General features: G+C 43.6%; 1 protein-coding gene across 1 annotated transcript; it reads left to right on the forward strand.

The window, feature by feature from the left end:
• The first annotated feature begins 9,846 nt into the window (after nucleotides 1–9,846).
• On the forward strand, nucleotides 9,847–14,781 carry txn2 (thioredoxin 2). The gene is made up of 4 exons (XM_070981116.1): nucleotides 9,847–9,945; nucleotides 11,206–11,483; nucleotides 13,584–13,707; nucleotides 13,894–14,781. The coding sequence occupies exons 2-4, from the start codon at nucleotides 11,206–11,208 to the stop codon at nucleotides 14,008–14,010; spliced, it is 519 nt and encodes a 172-aa protein (XP_070837217.1). The 5' UTR covers nucleotides 9,847–9,945; the 3' UTR covers nucleotides 14,011–14,781.
• The last annotated feature ends 1,390 nt before the right edge of the window (nucleotides 14,782–16,171 follow it).

Genomic DNA, 16,171 nt, shown 5'->3' on the forward strand with positions numbered 1-16,171 from the left:
GTTTTTATATCGGCCCCGTGCTTTTTATGGCAGTCACGCCTACCCCAGACTTCATTTGACCAATTAGGAGGCACGCGCGCGCCAAGGTGTCCCAACGGGGAGGGAGGGGGCGGGGCTTGGAGCTCCAGCACGCAGAGCTGAGGTTTGGGGCGGGGGCGTGGCCAAGTATGAATGCAGTCATTCATAAAAATTCAGAATTACTACATTCCAAAGAGGACCTGGCTTCTGGGTGTTTATTTATTTATGTTTGAGTGAAAATAATATTTTCGATGCTTTAAAGTTCTTTTCACACACATACCTCTGTCCGGCTGCTGCTTTGTGAAAAGTAAAATAAATATACTCAGCTGCTAGTCTGTGCTACATTAATACTGGGGGCAGCCATGGAAAACAGCTCGGAATTTCCTTCCCCCACTTTATAAAAATACTTTTAGACAAGAGCTGGACAGATAAAGTACATGTACAAGGAGAGCAGAGTGTTCCTTGGAGCTGCGTATAACGACATGATTGAGTGATAGTGATGTTGAAAATGATTAAGATAATCTCCCCGTGCAATTCATCACTCTCTTTTCCTCCCTCTATATCCTGTCTTTAGCCCCCACATCCCTTTTACCTAGTCAGAGGTTCCCAGGCCGCCTCTCTCCGCACACACACACACACACACACACACACACACACACACACACACACACGCACGCACAAACAGCCACCCATGTAAACAGACAAGAATTTAGTTCATTTGCTTGAAGGTTTTCCTTGAAGAGTGCAGAGCGGAGGTGAGGACCGCCTGGATAATCTTCCTGTCATCCCCGCAGACACGCACTCAGGAAACCAGCCATCTGCAGTACCTGAGCTGGTGGCGAGCATACACACTGATACTCTATGTGAGAGGGTTAAATACATATTCAACATTTATGCACTCTCAAACACACTGACACTACATTAAACTGTTCACCAGTGGCACAAGCACAAGCAGTGGGCTGCTTGTTGAAGTACAGTGAGAGGGACTGTGGGTGGCTAAATTGTTGTTTTCCCTCGCAGTTCCCCTAAAATGTATCATTAAGCAGAGGGATGCCTGCAGTCATTTGTGTCAACAGGGAAGATCATCCCCCCTCATCCTCTGTAAACCGCCTCTGCACTTAACCAAATGGCCACATGTAGAGTGATGCTTTCAGTAGTCTTGTGCTGCACACTTGCACTTGCATACACCTCTTGAAGGGATACTCACATTTGCATAACATCAACTCACTCCAAAAGCACTTATCACAGACATACAAAAGCACCTACAGACTTCGCTCTGTTTTGTGCCTCTCGTGTTACCCTTACACTCGAGTCACAGACCGTAGCGTCTAATTTTCTGGAAAATAAACACCCAGAAAACCACTTGAAAATTCCAACAGCTGTTCTAAAAGTTTGTTCTGACTCCTCAGGGACTCTTCTAACCATCTGTTGGACAATCAATTTTTTTTTTCAAAGATTTTTAACTTGTACCAAACTGTACTTTCAAACAAAATAAGACACTAATACATGGTTCATAACAAGACTAAGAGTCTGCAGCCATGCCAGCAGCTCTGAGGCTTTACAGGCTTTGAGCCAAGCATTCTAACATGCTCACAATGACAATGAACATGAGCATGCTAACATCCTAAGGCTTAGCAGGTACAGCTGCTCATGATCATGCATGATCTTGCTTTAGCATGTTAACATGTTAACCTCTTACCAGTTAGAAGTGAAAACATCAAAGTGATTAAATCCATGCAATGGTTGCGGAGACACTTAATTAAAAACTTCAAATGTTAACCTGCTGGTAACACCAGAGGTAAAGTGAAGGGACACCTAACTCAGGGGCATACTTCCTGAGGGAACTTTGAACATCTGTGCCAAATTTCCTGGCAACCCATCCAATAGTTGCTGAGATATTTCAGTCAGGACCAAAGCGGCAGACCAACCAACAGGCCGACGTCGCCATGATAGAGCCATGCACTTGCATGGCTCACAAACAAGCACGTCAGGGGTTATGTAATTTTCTTCTGCTTAGAAATTTACAAGTTGAAAAACTAATTTTAAAGCCAATTTCTTGTGCAACAGACTGAATGCTATTCATCTAGATGGTGACAAGAGTCATGAAATACCATCAGAATAAGTTTTGTTAATCTAATATTGCTAAGAAAAAAAGACTGTGACTTTGATGTAATGGTCATACCTGACGCACAGCCTGTGGCTCATACATACCTTCGTACATACGGTACACTGTACACAGAATATGCTCACACACAGAGGCCTACACAGAGAGCAAAATTATGTGCTCGCCAAGCTTCCATCCTCTTCCCACACAATCCGTCTCTCTCTGTCAGTGCGCGGAGATGATGTAACAGGGCCGCATAAACAAACCCAACATGTAGAGAGAAAATGAAGAAAAACACTGGATTCTCTGAAGCGTGTGTGTGTGTGTGTGTGTGTGTGTGTGTGTGTGTGTGTGTGTGTGTGCGTGTGTGTGTGTTTTTGCACCCACCCTCTCATGCAGAGAAAGAAATATGTTTTTGTTGTATTCATATTTAAGTTCCATTGACTCATCAAAGAATGTGTCCTTTCCACTTTGGTCTCGGTGGCTTCCATCCTAGACATAAACAAACATGCAGAATTTCCAACACACCAAAGTAGAGGCATTCATCAGCTCTTGGGGATACTAAACACTGCTACTGGGAAGCTGCCCTGCGCTGTGACCTTTACATTCTGAGCTGACAGCGAGCGTTAACTCGTAATGGTTAAAGTGACACAAGTCTGCTTTAAGAGTTCGCTGGAAAACCTCCCTGTCGCTACTATTAAAAAGTCAAAGGAATGATTGGAGGAAGAGGGAGGGAGGGAGGGAGGGAGGGAGGGAAGGAGAGGGTAAAAACAGGGGGGAAAGGCGAGCAGAGGCAGGTGAGAAACAGATCAAACCTTCAAAAACAAGTCAGTGGAAATAAAAGGCAGACAGAGTGCGGGTGAGGGAGAGGGAGAGAGAGGTGTGAGGCACATGATAGAGCTGTGGAAATATTAGAAAGTAGATAGAACAGGATAGAGGAGTGAGGTCAGTGGAACAAAAGCAGCTCTGATTCTGCTCCACAAGAGCACAACACCGTGAGTGAAGCAGAAAAGGTGGTGGTGCTGACGTGAGGAAAGCTTCATGTGTCTGGGAGAAAGAGTGTGTTTGTACACGGGGGGAATGCAAGTGGAGAGGAGGGGCGGAGGAAGACAGGTGTGGAGTGTTTGTCTAGGAGAGCTGCTGCCACACCTGCCGCGACACTCCTCCAACTCTTTGTGTTCTACAGCCTGCAAACACACACATCAGTATGAATATGCGCACAGGTATTTCTCGGGCTGATCCAGAATGTAAGATCATGAGTTTATGTCATTTCAGGAAATTAAAGCTGTATATGGAATTCCAACAAATCTTTTTTTTTTTATTTAAATTGTCTTAAGCTGCAAAGCTTTGTTATGTCAAAGCAGTGTAACAGTCTGAAGCTCCCTCCTCTGTCCACACCAGAAAACATCACTCCACACTTCTTTAAGTGCAAGGGGACAGATGCCTTTATTATATAACACTTTGTAAGGGACTGTATGAACGTTATTAAGGGGGGAGGGGGTTAAAATTGTTCATAGTCTGAGCAGCTGAGGGCCTTTTATTTATTTTCTCATTCTAAATTCCAATTGTTTCTCATCTCCAGCTTCACTGACTGTCAAATAAAGGCAACATATATGTATGTGTATATATGTATATATGTATATAATCAGACTTCCTTTATAGTTCCATGAACAGGTACATGAAAAGGCAGGTGATATCTGTTAGTATAGATGTTTAAGTGGACAGTATATGATTCCAGCCATGTTACATCATTTCACCCCTTACAGATTAAATGTAAACTGGACAACTTCAACGTACATGTGAGTGTCAGTAGATTATTCTCTTGTGAGAAGGTTCTTGATATTAGTTACAGGTGAAAAGAGTCTTCTTACATCTCCAACTTAGCAAATCCTTGCACGCTAACATGCTGAATTATGATAGTGAGCACTGTCTGTGCTGAACACCACCATGTTGACGCTGTCGCTGTGAGCATGTTAGCATGCCGACTTTAGGCCCAGTGGGCGTTCTGAGCTATATACTCAGTACAGCCTTGTTCTATTTTTTGCTCTATCTCTGCTATATTTTATATTCTTTTACCGCTTTTCTTTATCATGATTATGGTTTTTATTCTCTTTTTATATGTCTTATTGTTGTCTGCACTTTTTCCCTCTGTCTGAAAATGGCTCTAAAGCATTTTTTTTTTTTTTTAAAGAGGACAACCACTTTGGCAAAGTGAAGTAAATTTGTTCTTTGCATCCATATCAACATATCATTACCATCATATTTCGTCTGAAATTTCTATGTATGTATGTGAGTGTGTGTGTGTGTGTGTGTGTGTGTGTGTGTGTGTGTGTGTGTGTGTGTGTGTGTGTGTGTGTGCAGCATGGACAGATATAAATAAGGTGACTGGAGGAAAAAGAAAGGCACAGAGTGCACAGCCTGTTCCAAAACAGAAGAAGAAAGAAAAAACGAGGGAAAGGGGAGAGAAAAACAAGCAAAGGGAGAGGTTAGGAGAGTGCCAGTAAGAAAGGATGGTGGTGGTGGTGGTGGTGGTGGTTGGGGAGAGGGGGCAAGGAATTTAAGTCCCAAAGTTATTTTTAACCCAAGAACAGGAACTCTACTGTTGACTTCCCAAACACTGAAACATAGATCGGTAAAAGAGTCGAGTTGGGAAAAGGAGACAGGGAGGGTACATGCACACAAACACTCACACAGCTGTCAGGTGTGTCATCTCATACGTGTTACATCCAAGCACATTCCTGTCAACATCTGCTGTGTTACAGGCTCACAAATCCACACTCTCACCAGGGCATGTGGCAGCATACTCATCCTGATGTAAATACAGAATGTCGCTCTGTGTTAAGACATTCAAGGACAGATGAGAAAGGCAGTCATTTGGACTTCTATTTGTACAATTCCTGTTTTTCCATATATATTTACATACATATATATATATCATTTGGCCTGATTCACTATAATCAAGAGATGGTGTACATAAGGAACAGACAGTCAGAATATTTAAATTACAGGCCAATGGTAAGTGTAGACAGAAAGAAAAGAGGAGTCATCACAACTTTTAAAAAAGAAAATGGACACATGAGGAGAAATCACAGCGGATACAGTTTCATGCTAATTGAAATAAACACAAGGTCATCAACCGTCATCATCTCCTTGGCACAATCTGCTCAACAACAGGCTTTATACTGTGGTTTTTTCCACCGGGTACGCCACCGGCCTGTTATTATCAAATAAAGACGTCTGGATTTATGGGAGGGAGCTGGGACAAAACTCACACACCCTGCCATTCATGCGTGCTTTGTCAGAGGCTGTTATGAAACCTCAGCTTCATCAATGGCTGTTGTATTCCCAACTGCAGGCTGGATGGGAGTGGGAGTAAACAGCCCGAACAGGAGAACGGTCAGGTCAGGTGCAGCAGTTACAACTATCTCAGGAAGTCGTTATCTGTCAGGAGACACGCAGCACAGTTTGCTCTGCGTCACGCAGTATCGTTTCCTCTTGACCTTTAGCCCGGGACAGCGCCCTCTGTGACGAGGAGGTCAGCCTTAGCACGCACTCCAGACCGTGGCGCTCCTGATGGGGTCATAGGAAACTGGGTCACCTGTACCTGTTGGTCAGTGGATATGTGTCTTACTGAAGCTGCCCACCACCCAAGGCAAGGTCAGGCCCTCCCCTCTGGACCCTCCCCCCCTCACCTTCCCCCTGCGTCTTTGCCCTCCCCTCACCTCCAAGGTGTCACAGAGAGCACCCTTGTTCTAGCCCTCGCCTCCTTTCCACCGGGACCCCTCAAAAATCCCAGATATCCCTGCAATTTCCGGTGCAATGTTTATTTGGCAGAAAGAGGGCTGGGGGGCGATCTGTGTTGAAAAAAGAGCCTCACTCACAAACAGTTTGGGCTGCGTTTGAGGGTAAACATGTGCAGGAGGGGGATGTGAGGCGAGTGGTAAGAGGGACTGAGGCCGGTGTGTTCTGGTCCTGACACACAGATCCCACCTCAGCAGGGACACAGAGCTAGGCTCTGTTCAGGCCCCAACTGCCACAGTCTAATAAACATCCCCCCGCCACCTCCAGTCTGTTCCATGGACAGCGCCCTCTGCTGGAGGACCGAGGATATGACAGAAAAACACAGCAGAGCAAACACACCAAGAGCCTGAAATAAACATCTCTCTCAGCACTGTGATAACTTAACAAGTGAGATTTGTTAAGTAATTTCATGCACCATACAGGGGATGGATGCAACGCCATGAACATTTCTAGAACATACCCAACAGTTCCAATTCATCAGCACCACCCATCATGTTCCAGATGTGTTCATTTGAATTGATCTTTAAACTTGATGTTATCAAACCATTAATTCTATGAAAGTGAATATTGTTACAATATGTTTTCATACGAGTGAACTGTCAGTGTTTAGGTCGGTTTGGTGAAGTTACATTGGCACCACTGTCATCAATCACTTTCTGTTATTTGAACCATTTATCCATAACTGTCAGCCTTGTCACAATTTATCAATCACTTTTTAGCTAGCCAGCTATTTCAAACTTGCGTCCATTACTTTTACATATCTATTTCCTATTTAAAGTCTGTATTCATTACTTTTAGCTATTTATTTAAACTATCCATCCACTTGTTATCCATTACTTTGAACTATCTAAAATGGTTATCCATTACTTTTTTTATCAGTTATTTTTACCTAACTATTTGCAGTGTTTAGTTATCACCTGTCTCATTAATCCTTTTATCTATTACTTTGAGCTAATTTTTGAGATATATAATTATATATATTATAACATTTCTAATATTATATAATTGTAAATCATATGAGAATTTCTCTTTTTTCAAATTCGTAGAACTACTGTGAAATCTTTCCACATAGCCTCTGCCAACTGCAGAAGTACGCCCTGGGCTGCAAGTACCCATGGCTACATAATGCGTGGAGTTTGTTACGTGTCCCCCTGTATGGAATATGTTAGGAGTAAAAGTCATGACATAATAATGCCTACAGATGAACAGCTCCACCAACTACTCAACAAAATCTTTGCATCTTCATAGAGGTCAGTTTGTTGCAGTGATAGTTTGCTGGATTGCATCAGACTGTACAAGTGTTTGTCTTACTGTGTCCATCTCTTGATTAATCTCATTAAGGGAACAAACAATTAAACTTTAGAATAACCTACACAGATATTTTAGTATATCCATAGAGTCTTAATATGTTTTAAGAAATCATTGAGTCAGAACATAATGAGATAGAAATCTGAAACGAGGATCTGTACACAATCAGAGCCTGCAGACTGTGAGGCAGTCAGGGGTCTTCCTGCTTTGGCTGGCCGACAGCTTCTCACATCCTCCTTGATGAGATTGGCTGCAGCAGTGGTACAGGCAGCGAATGGGTGGGGGCATCAGGGAACGAGCAGGGTGAGGGCGGGGGGGAGTTTTCAGGGAGCAGGAAGGGCACATGTAGGACCGAGTCCGACTGACTGATGGGAGGTAGGAAATGGGGCCGCCTGTCTCTCCTGTGGCTTGCTGCTGTGCCTTGCTCCCGGTGGCCCATCACCCCCCTGCATCTGGACACAAACAGCCGCTGCTGGTTGTTTGTAGTGACAGAGTCCTTCCCATGGCTATCTGCAATGCCCAGACTTTGCAGCCACTCACACAGCTTGGCGTCTCCTTCTCTCTCAGTGAGGGATGGCGCCACATATTTCTGTTTCCCTGCACAGTCCACCTTATAGCTCCTCTTTCTCCTCTTTTGATGCTGCTTTTCTTTGATCGCTGGGTCCTCTGATGTGCGAAGTGGAGTCACCAATCTGCCCTGTCTGCCTCTGCTTCTACCACTGGGTTGTGCAGGTGGACAAAGGTGAGAAAACAGCTGTCTGTCCTGCTGCCTGCATTGTGCCCAAGGGCTTGCTGGCACTCTGGACTGTGTGTCAAAAAATCCAGACCAAAACACAGATCTCCTGTGCTGATGTGAGTCCACATCAGGCTGAAGTGCATTCAACACTGTCCTGGACTGAATATCCTCTGGGAGCACCTCATTGCACCCCAGTGGACACATGATTGTACGAGCATGGCTGCTTGTCTGTATGTCTGTGAATATGTGTGTGTCTGAAGCCTCAGTGGAGTGTGTACTCGCAGGCAGCACAGCTCTGGACCTGCAGAATATAGAGCGCAGTCGCCTGTGTGAGGGCAGGCTGGCAGAGAGCCCAGGCAGTCCGATGCTGCGAAACAGCGGAGGAGGTCCAAGACTGGAAGAGGGTCTTGAAATTCCAACTTTCCTCTCTATGCTTTTATGCATCCTGCTCAAAAGTGTTCAGATATCTCCCGTGCACACATCCACAACAGTCCAAAGTGAGGGTGATCAAAAGGACTTTGCCCTGAATTTATAAAAGCAATCTTCTTTACAGCTTCAAAAAAAAAACAAAAAAAAACGTGTCCAAATGGCAGTGGTTTTGTTTCTGCAGTTACAAAATGTGACACAAAGAAAAAGAGAATAGTTGGAGGCAGAAGTAAGTAAGCAGGGTTGTGACGGCTGAGTAAAATGTGTTTGTATCAGCCGTCACAACACAGAGGGAGTCTGACTCTTCATCCATACAAAAGGATGTTTGTGGCTCTCGTGATGCATGACCATGCCTCTTAGTCAAAATCACTCCAAGCACCAAGGCTTTTCTTCCGTCCTCTTATGCTCATCATCTGCTCCTGGACATGGTTTACCACAATGACTTGCCTTCTCCTCTTGAGGAGGACAATATTATCCCCGTCAGATGGCTCATCTGTGGTCCTCTCTGTGCTGTTCAGTCTTTTTGAGTCTTTTTTCACTGAGCCTAGGATGACACCCATCTCTACTCCAAACAACCCACCCACCTTCTCTCTCTTTCATCCTGTTGCCCTCTCGGACATGAAAGGCACAGTCCATCAGCTATTCCATCTCAATAAATTATGAATTAATCCTAAACAGAGAACAGGGGATGTGATTCATTTACCAAAAAAATAAAAAAAATTAATCAATGCATTACTTTTTATTGTTTATAATAACACAAAGAAAAATACAAAACCCATGTGTTTCTTCTGGTCCTGTTATCACAGATATTTCCAGGCTGTCTTTCTACAACAGAGTCTGTTGTCTAAAATGATATCATGCTGCACATATTTCAAGGCAGCTCCTGATTTAAAGAAATAGTTTGACATGACATTCTTGCCAAGAGAAGATTGATACTACTCTCATGTCTGTGCACTATGTATGAAGCCAGGAGGTGATTAGCATTTTTCTTTTTGTTCATTAAACCATCTGAGAAGTTCATAGGGCGAATGTCTCTTTGGTGAAAGGGACCCCAACTAGACAGTGTTGCATTCTAAAGTGTCATCAGCCAAAAAGGTTAAGAACGACTGGTATAATTTTTGACAATGTGTTGTATTGTATAAGATGGTATTCTCATCCTCTAGGTGAGAAACTCAATCTGTCATGAATGTAGTAGAGTAAAAAGTACAATATTTCACTCTGTATTGAAGTAAAGTAGATGTGTAAATCATCTCAAAACTGTACTAAAAGGTAGTTGAATAAAGGAACCTAGCAACTTGTCACCAGAGACAGTAGGTACTAAAGAAACAATGCTTGTTTGAATTGTTGTGAAGGATGAATTTCCCTCTTTTGCAACGCTTTTAGCTTCACCGCCTACCCTGTGCTTCCCAGCCTGTCCAGGCGATGGCGCCACTCAAAGCACTGCGGCCGTGAAGTAATAAAAAGCTTGTCGGTCCGTTTTCTATCTGCGGCACCAAAGCGGAAGTACTTCATTGGTCCGCGAGGCCAAGATCAACGCTAGCTGAACATCAAGGTAAACACACGAAATGCTCTTTTATTTCCTTTTTGTTGTGTGTGACATTTTGGAAACGTGTAGCGAAACTGTCCGGTTTGAGTGTTTGTGTGTTTCGCAACGAGAGGAGTCGACGGCGGGAAAGGCTGGGAAGAGCAGGAGGAGGACGAAGAGGGCAAACTCCTGCGTAACGTAGGTTAATGGAGGCAACGAGCCGCCGGTAGATACGCAGCTAAACATAAGCTGTGGAAATACCGACCGAGTTGGTGTCTAGTGGGTTAGATATTAATGGGGAATTATTCATCAAGACAATTATGACAGCTTTAAGATCAGTTGTTTCCTCGTGGGTTGTGTGAGTGTGTTATAACAGCAGAGCAACATGGCTGTGTTACAGAGAGAAGCAGTCCGCTAAAGATGTTAACCTCAGCTAATTTAACTTCTGAGTACACAGGTTTACCAGACATGCTCAGTATTCAGATACTAGATAATAGTTGAACTGCTGCCGAAGTGTTTGATGGAGTAAACTAATGTTACATCACCAGTCATAAATACGAATAAGTATAAGACTGTTTCAGAGTGAAGGTATATTAGTGATGAATGAAGGTCTTATCACAGATGCTGCTGTTTCTGAATGAAAGAGAGTCAAATACTGGTGGTGAGTGTAATTATTTCCTCTGTCGGCTGGCTGAAAGAGGTGAGCTGCTGATCCACTTTAATGGTCTCCAGAGCTGTAAAATGATTTTAATTGCCAAGCAGTGATGGCTTCTCAGCGAGGGCTGCGACCAATAGTCATTTTCATTGGATTTTAAGAAGTTAGTGGAGGAATAATTCAGTGTCAAAACTCAAGTTGACTCAGTCAAATGTCTGATTTTGTCCAGTTAATAGTCCACATTACAAAGATATTCAGCTTTCCATCACAGGAAGCTGTGATATCATATCAACCCCCATCACACCTGTCAAGCTGGAACAAGTGGATTTCTGCTGTTTTGTTTTGTTTTTTTCCTAAAAATAACTTAATTGAGTCGTTATTAAAATTGTGGGGGTGGAGTCAAGCCTTGTGTGCACTTCAGCTAAACACACATGATCCCTACAGGAAAACACACCCAACCAGGGTACAGTGCACTCTGCATGTAGATAATAGCTGATCAACTTTACATAAGTGTCCTCTTTTGTGGTACAGTGAAGGCACTTTGCAGTCCCTCTGCTTTTGCCTCAGGTGGTGTCAAACTCTTATCAAACAACATTCTTCTTCTGTCCCTTTCTCTTATTTCTTTGACACAGATGGCTCACAGGCTGCTAGCACGTAGAATTTGGACGCTGTCTGTGAAAGAAATCCACTGCCTCCGAGCACCCGCCGCCACCACAGCCTCCTCTTCTTTTTCCACCTCCCTGCAGTCCGCCACAGCCCGGGTCTCCTTCCTGTCTCCCTCGCGCACTCTGCCTCGCTCCCTTCCTCACACCTCCCGCCGCGAAGTCTCCTTCAATGTTCAGGACCACGAGGACTTCACAGAGAGGGTCATCAACAGCCAGCTGCCCGTGCTCATTGACTTCCATGCACAGTGAGTACCTCAGGGATCGATGGTTGTGGATGACTTATCCCGCCAAACAGACCAACCATGTGAAGTTACAGACAAATTAATGTGATTAAATGTAATGCAAAATTAGATCATGTTTGTGTTTCTAAAATTTATGACAAAAATTATAGTGAAATGAAAAAAAGGGAGCAGCTCTTTGCATTTGAGGACAAAGACCAATGTAGTGTTTTGCATTTTACTTGAATTTGAAAGATGGCAAAATTTACCTTGAAATATTAATACATAAATACTAAGTTTATTCATCTGTAAAGCTTTAACACAGTTGCTTCTACCCTAAACTTTATCCTTTTTAACTCACTGAAGTGCTCCACACTCCACTGATGAGATCTGAGTTTGGGAAAATGTCATTTTCTGACAGTTCAAAGGCCTCATTTCAAACCTAGTTTTAATTGATTGTAAATGTTTTTAACTCGATGTTGCACTCCATTTAATGTATTTATCTCTTTTTATTTATTTCTCCTATTTTATTCCTACATTTGTATTATTGATTTTTATAGCATGTTATTACTCTGTGTGTGGTGAAATAAAGGTTGAATATACTCATTCTTCCAGCTGGCCAGGGAAAGTTTCCTGCTGGTCATCTATGCTGATCTAGACTGACCTTGGAAAGTACCTTGTTTTACAGCTGCCCTGTCTCTTTCAATGGCTTTAAGTGTTACATACTGTGTGTGTGTGTGTGTGTGTGTGTGTGTGTGTGTGTGTGTGTGTGTGTGTGTGTGTCTGTGTCTGTCTGTCTGTCTGTCTGTCTGTCTGTCTGTCTGTCTGTTATGAATAAATTCACTCATATGTGCACAACTGGCCATGGGGATTATACTCTCAAATTATTTGTCGTGGCTGGAGGTGTTGAGTTTTCGGCCTGTCAGTCTGTACATCTCATTCTCTTGAACGCGATATCTTAGCCTTGAGGGAATATCCTTGAATTTGTGTTCACTCGCTCTTACTCTGGATTCAAGGATGAACTGATTAGATTTTGACGGTCAACAGTCAAGGTCACTGTCACATTTTTGGCCACAGCTCAAGTATTCATACGCTAATTCTACGCTAAAATTTCATGCAATTCTCATAGGATAAAGGGATGACGTTTCATATTCAAAAGGTGAAAGGTCAACTTCACTGTGGCATCATAATAACTTCTCTGGCCATCATTCAGCACCATAACTCGGGAACAGAAGGCAGATTGTAACCATATTTCATATTTGCTCAGATACTGAATTGGTGACTCTAATCTTGGTGTCCACCTTCAAACTGTGCTGATTGTTTAGATCTTCTGTGGTGTCAGGTTGAAGATGTGTGTGAAGCAGCTACATTTTTTACTTTGTAGCTTCTGTGCAGCAACATCCATATTTGAAGCACTGTAGTCACCACAAGCTCATTGGTTCTGCTGATGTTGAGCTTCAGGTGATTGTTGTTGCTCCATGTGATGAAGCTCTCGGCATGTTTCTCTCTGGGTATTATTCTCGGGAATCATACATATATACACTACAAATATTACATGAGTGTGGACAGACATCGATGGAAACTGCAACTTGACTGGTTGGAGGAGGCAGACAACCACATGGCAGTGACTCCTGTTTAACCTATTTATTGCTAAACCTATAGGTCTTTTTCAAAAAAGACATTTAGAGCTGTCACAGCAGGACAGAGGAATCATACCTGAAATAATTAAGCAACAGTTTAACAGGACAGCACCTGAAGACTGCTACTATAATACTGATCATAGATCATCTGTGCAGTCAGGACATCACAGAAGGCTCAGGATGAAACCAAAGGTCTAATAATAACCATATCTTGGATCTTATTTTTCCTTAATTAGTCGGGATGTAATTGGAATGCAGAAAAGAAAGCTAAGCTTTTTGCCAGATGAAGAACAAGCACACACAAAGTTCTTAAGATTCATACATGATCATAATTGTTATTCATGTTTTTATGAATTCTGATCCTCGCTTTTGAACTGATGCGCTCCATGTTGTAAAATCTTTACAGTCGTGTTGTAAAAGTATACTCAGTACTCCTGTCTTTTCCACAATGAGCACTTTGACATTGGTTCTGTTTGTGTGTTTTTAGGTGGTGTGGTCCCTGTAAGATCCTTGGGCCGAGGCTGGAGAAGGCTGTTGCGAAACAGAAAGGCCGTGTTGCCATGGCAAAAGTTGACATAGACGATCACACAGACCTGGCTATCGAATACGGGGTGAGACACGCTGCACTTGTTTGATTTGCCATTAAAACTTTGTTTCTGTTGAATATTGTATAGAAAATTTGATCAAGCTTTTCTGAAGGGACAACATTTGCAGGCACAGAATGTGATGTCTTACACGTTGTGAAGTCCTGACGTTATTCGTCTTGTCCTATAACCTGTAACCTGGTCTGTCTTAAGGTGTCCGCCGTTCCGACAGTAATCGCCATGCGGGGAGGTGACGTCGTGGACCATTTTGTGGGGATCAAAGATGATGATGAGCTGGACTCATTTGTCAGCAAGATCATTGGACAATAAAAGCAGCTGTCGCACCCTGCCATTCACCACCGTTACGGTGCTGTTTTGTATGATTCTGGCACGGTCGGCAGCCCTTAGCCACCATTGTGAGCCAGTTTAGCAACAGTCAACAGATAAACAAAACCATGCAACAGTCCCAGCTGGCAGACTCTCAACTGCTCACACACCCATCCCAAGACACACTGCTTCAGCTTCCTTATTGCATCAGTTTCTCTGTCTCCAGCTGTTTCTTTTCTCTAGTGATGGCTGTGTGCCTCTATCAACCTTTTAGTTCATGCCGAGCTCCATTTTGCAGCAGTTCAGTTTCTCTTTAATATTGTGACAGCTCTGTTGTTCTTTTCTCACTACCAGTGCAGCTGAGCCGGTGTCTCACAGTTCGCTGTAAAAGTCTGTAGAAATACACCGCTGTGCTGCACTTACACTTGATAACATGGGGGATGAACATGTCTGATTTTAGTGGTGGAGAGGATTTAATTTAAAACCTGACAATGTTGAATGGGGTTTTTGACAGTGTTACCTGTAGTTCCTGCTTGTGTCCACACGATGGTGGCGTTTCTCTAGCAGCATGGAGCCACACATGGTCATTTTACACCATTATGCCTAATAATGTGAGACAGGAAGACGTGCGTTTCTTTGTGCGTGTCTCTGGGTCCTGACTGAAACTTCAGTCAAGCGGGAATTGAAAATATGAGTTTGATTTAGTTAGTTACTAAAATGAACTCTATGTACCAGAAACATGACCAAGTGAAGTAATAAAGGAGTCGAAAGATGTTCTGGATTTGAATCGTGTTTTTGTCTGTGGTCGGAAAAAAAATAAAAAGACAACGGTCGTCGCTTTATTAAGTTATGCTGTTTCCCTGTGGTAGTGGTTTTGACAGCGCTGGAGGGATGCACAGACTGGCTGCTGGTGTGACGTTAGTGAAGCTGAGGGAGGAGAAGGGACTTTTTTTTCTCACCAGGGAAACAGCAGAGTATCAGACTGTTAGAGATGAACTTGAAGTGGCCCTCGGTCGTTCCTGTGTTTCTTCTGTGTGTATAGTGTTCCATGCCTCTCATCTCTGCCCTCCGTCTTAACATGTAGGCGTCACTCATGTCGTTACAACCTTCTCATCAGTGTGACTGAAACGCCTACACGCCACCTTCCCCTTTACTGCTGCCCTTTAAATTACCTCCCTTCTGCCATCCCCCCACATCAACAGTATGCCTTCTTTCTCTCTAATCTTGACTTTATAATGTCTTCACCGACAAAAAAAAAAAAAAAATCCTCCACCAACACCACCTTTCTCTGCTCCATCAGACTTGGTGTCAACATACAATACGCTGTAGTTACGTGGACTCTGACCCTCTCCAGCGCGCGGTTGACTGCCCCGTTTAACCTCTCATCTTCAGTTTCACCTGCCAGGCTGCGTCATACCAGTCCAAATGTGCATGAGTCCGGCCTTTTTACAGTGTAAACATTACACCAACACAGTGTGGGACCTCGGACCCCTCTATGCTGTAGATTTCAGGCTCTCTGCTTGTTTTGAAGTGCTAAATTAGTGTGGTATGACTAGACATTTTAATATTTAACATGGAATAGCAGGGCAAGGCATGTTTATATCAAATGTTTTACCTGTTTTACTAGGAAGCGCTGCTGCACACGCTCTCCATGCAGGGCCTATAAAGACTGGTTGTGTGTGGTGAGTGTGGGATTAAAGCATTTCTGTGTCACAGCCTGCACTCACGTTAATGAGGTCAAATGAGGCTGAGGGAGACAGGAGAGCACCTGCAGTCGTCAGAGACTCCTTCCAGTCATCATCTCATCATCCCCTCGTCTCTCACGACTCGCAAACTGAAAAACATTCCCACCCCTGCCCGCCCTCCCATCCTGGCATGTCATCACAGAGCCCGCAGCTGACAGAATTGTGGCGAGAGCCTCCAGACTGCTTATTAAGCGCACATCATTTGACATGTTCCATCTGCACTTTTAGTGGTCCTGGCTTGGATTAGATCATCTTCAGATGAAGCCTGGGGATGTGCTGCTCGGTAGCAAGCGGTACTTGTTGAATAGGGGGAATTCCACTGGCATTACATAAGCAGGTGTGAGCAAAGCAAGTGATCCAGATGTACAAACTCCATTGTTGTGCGCTGGATGAAAGACATTCCTGCATAGTTTTGAGAT

This window comes from Chaetodon trifascialis, chromosome 15, assembly GCF_039877785.1.
Source record: "Chaetodon trifascialis isolate fChaTrf1 chromosome 15, fChaTrf1.hap1, whole genome shotgun sequence".
In the NCBI taxonomy this organism is placed as follows: domain Eukaryota; kingdom Metazoa; phylum Chordata; class Actinopteri; order Chaetodontiformes; family Chaetodontidae; genus Chaetodon; species Chaetodon trifascialis.

Bases quoted from the DNA above. Each gene is read 5' to 3' on its own strand.
- txn2 (XM_070981116.1), top strand. From the start codon at position 11,206: ATGGCTCACAGGCTGCTAGCACGTAGAATTTGGACGCTGTCTGTGAAA. The intron at 11,484-13,583 runs GTGAGTACCTCA...GTGTGTTTTTAG, and splicing joins CTCATTGACTTCCATGCACA to GTGGTGTGGTCCCTGTAAGA. The intron at 13,708-13,893 runs GTGAGACACGCT...GTCTGTCTTAAG, and splicing joins ACCTGGCTATCGAATACGGG to GTGTCCGCCGTTCCGACAGT.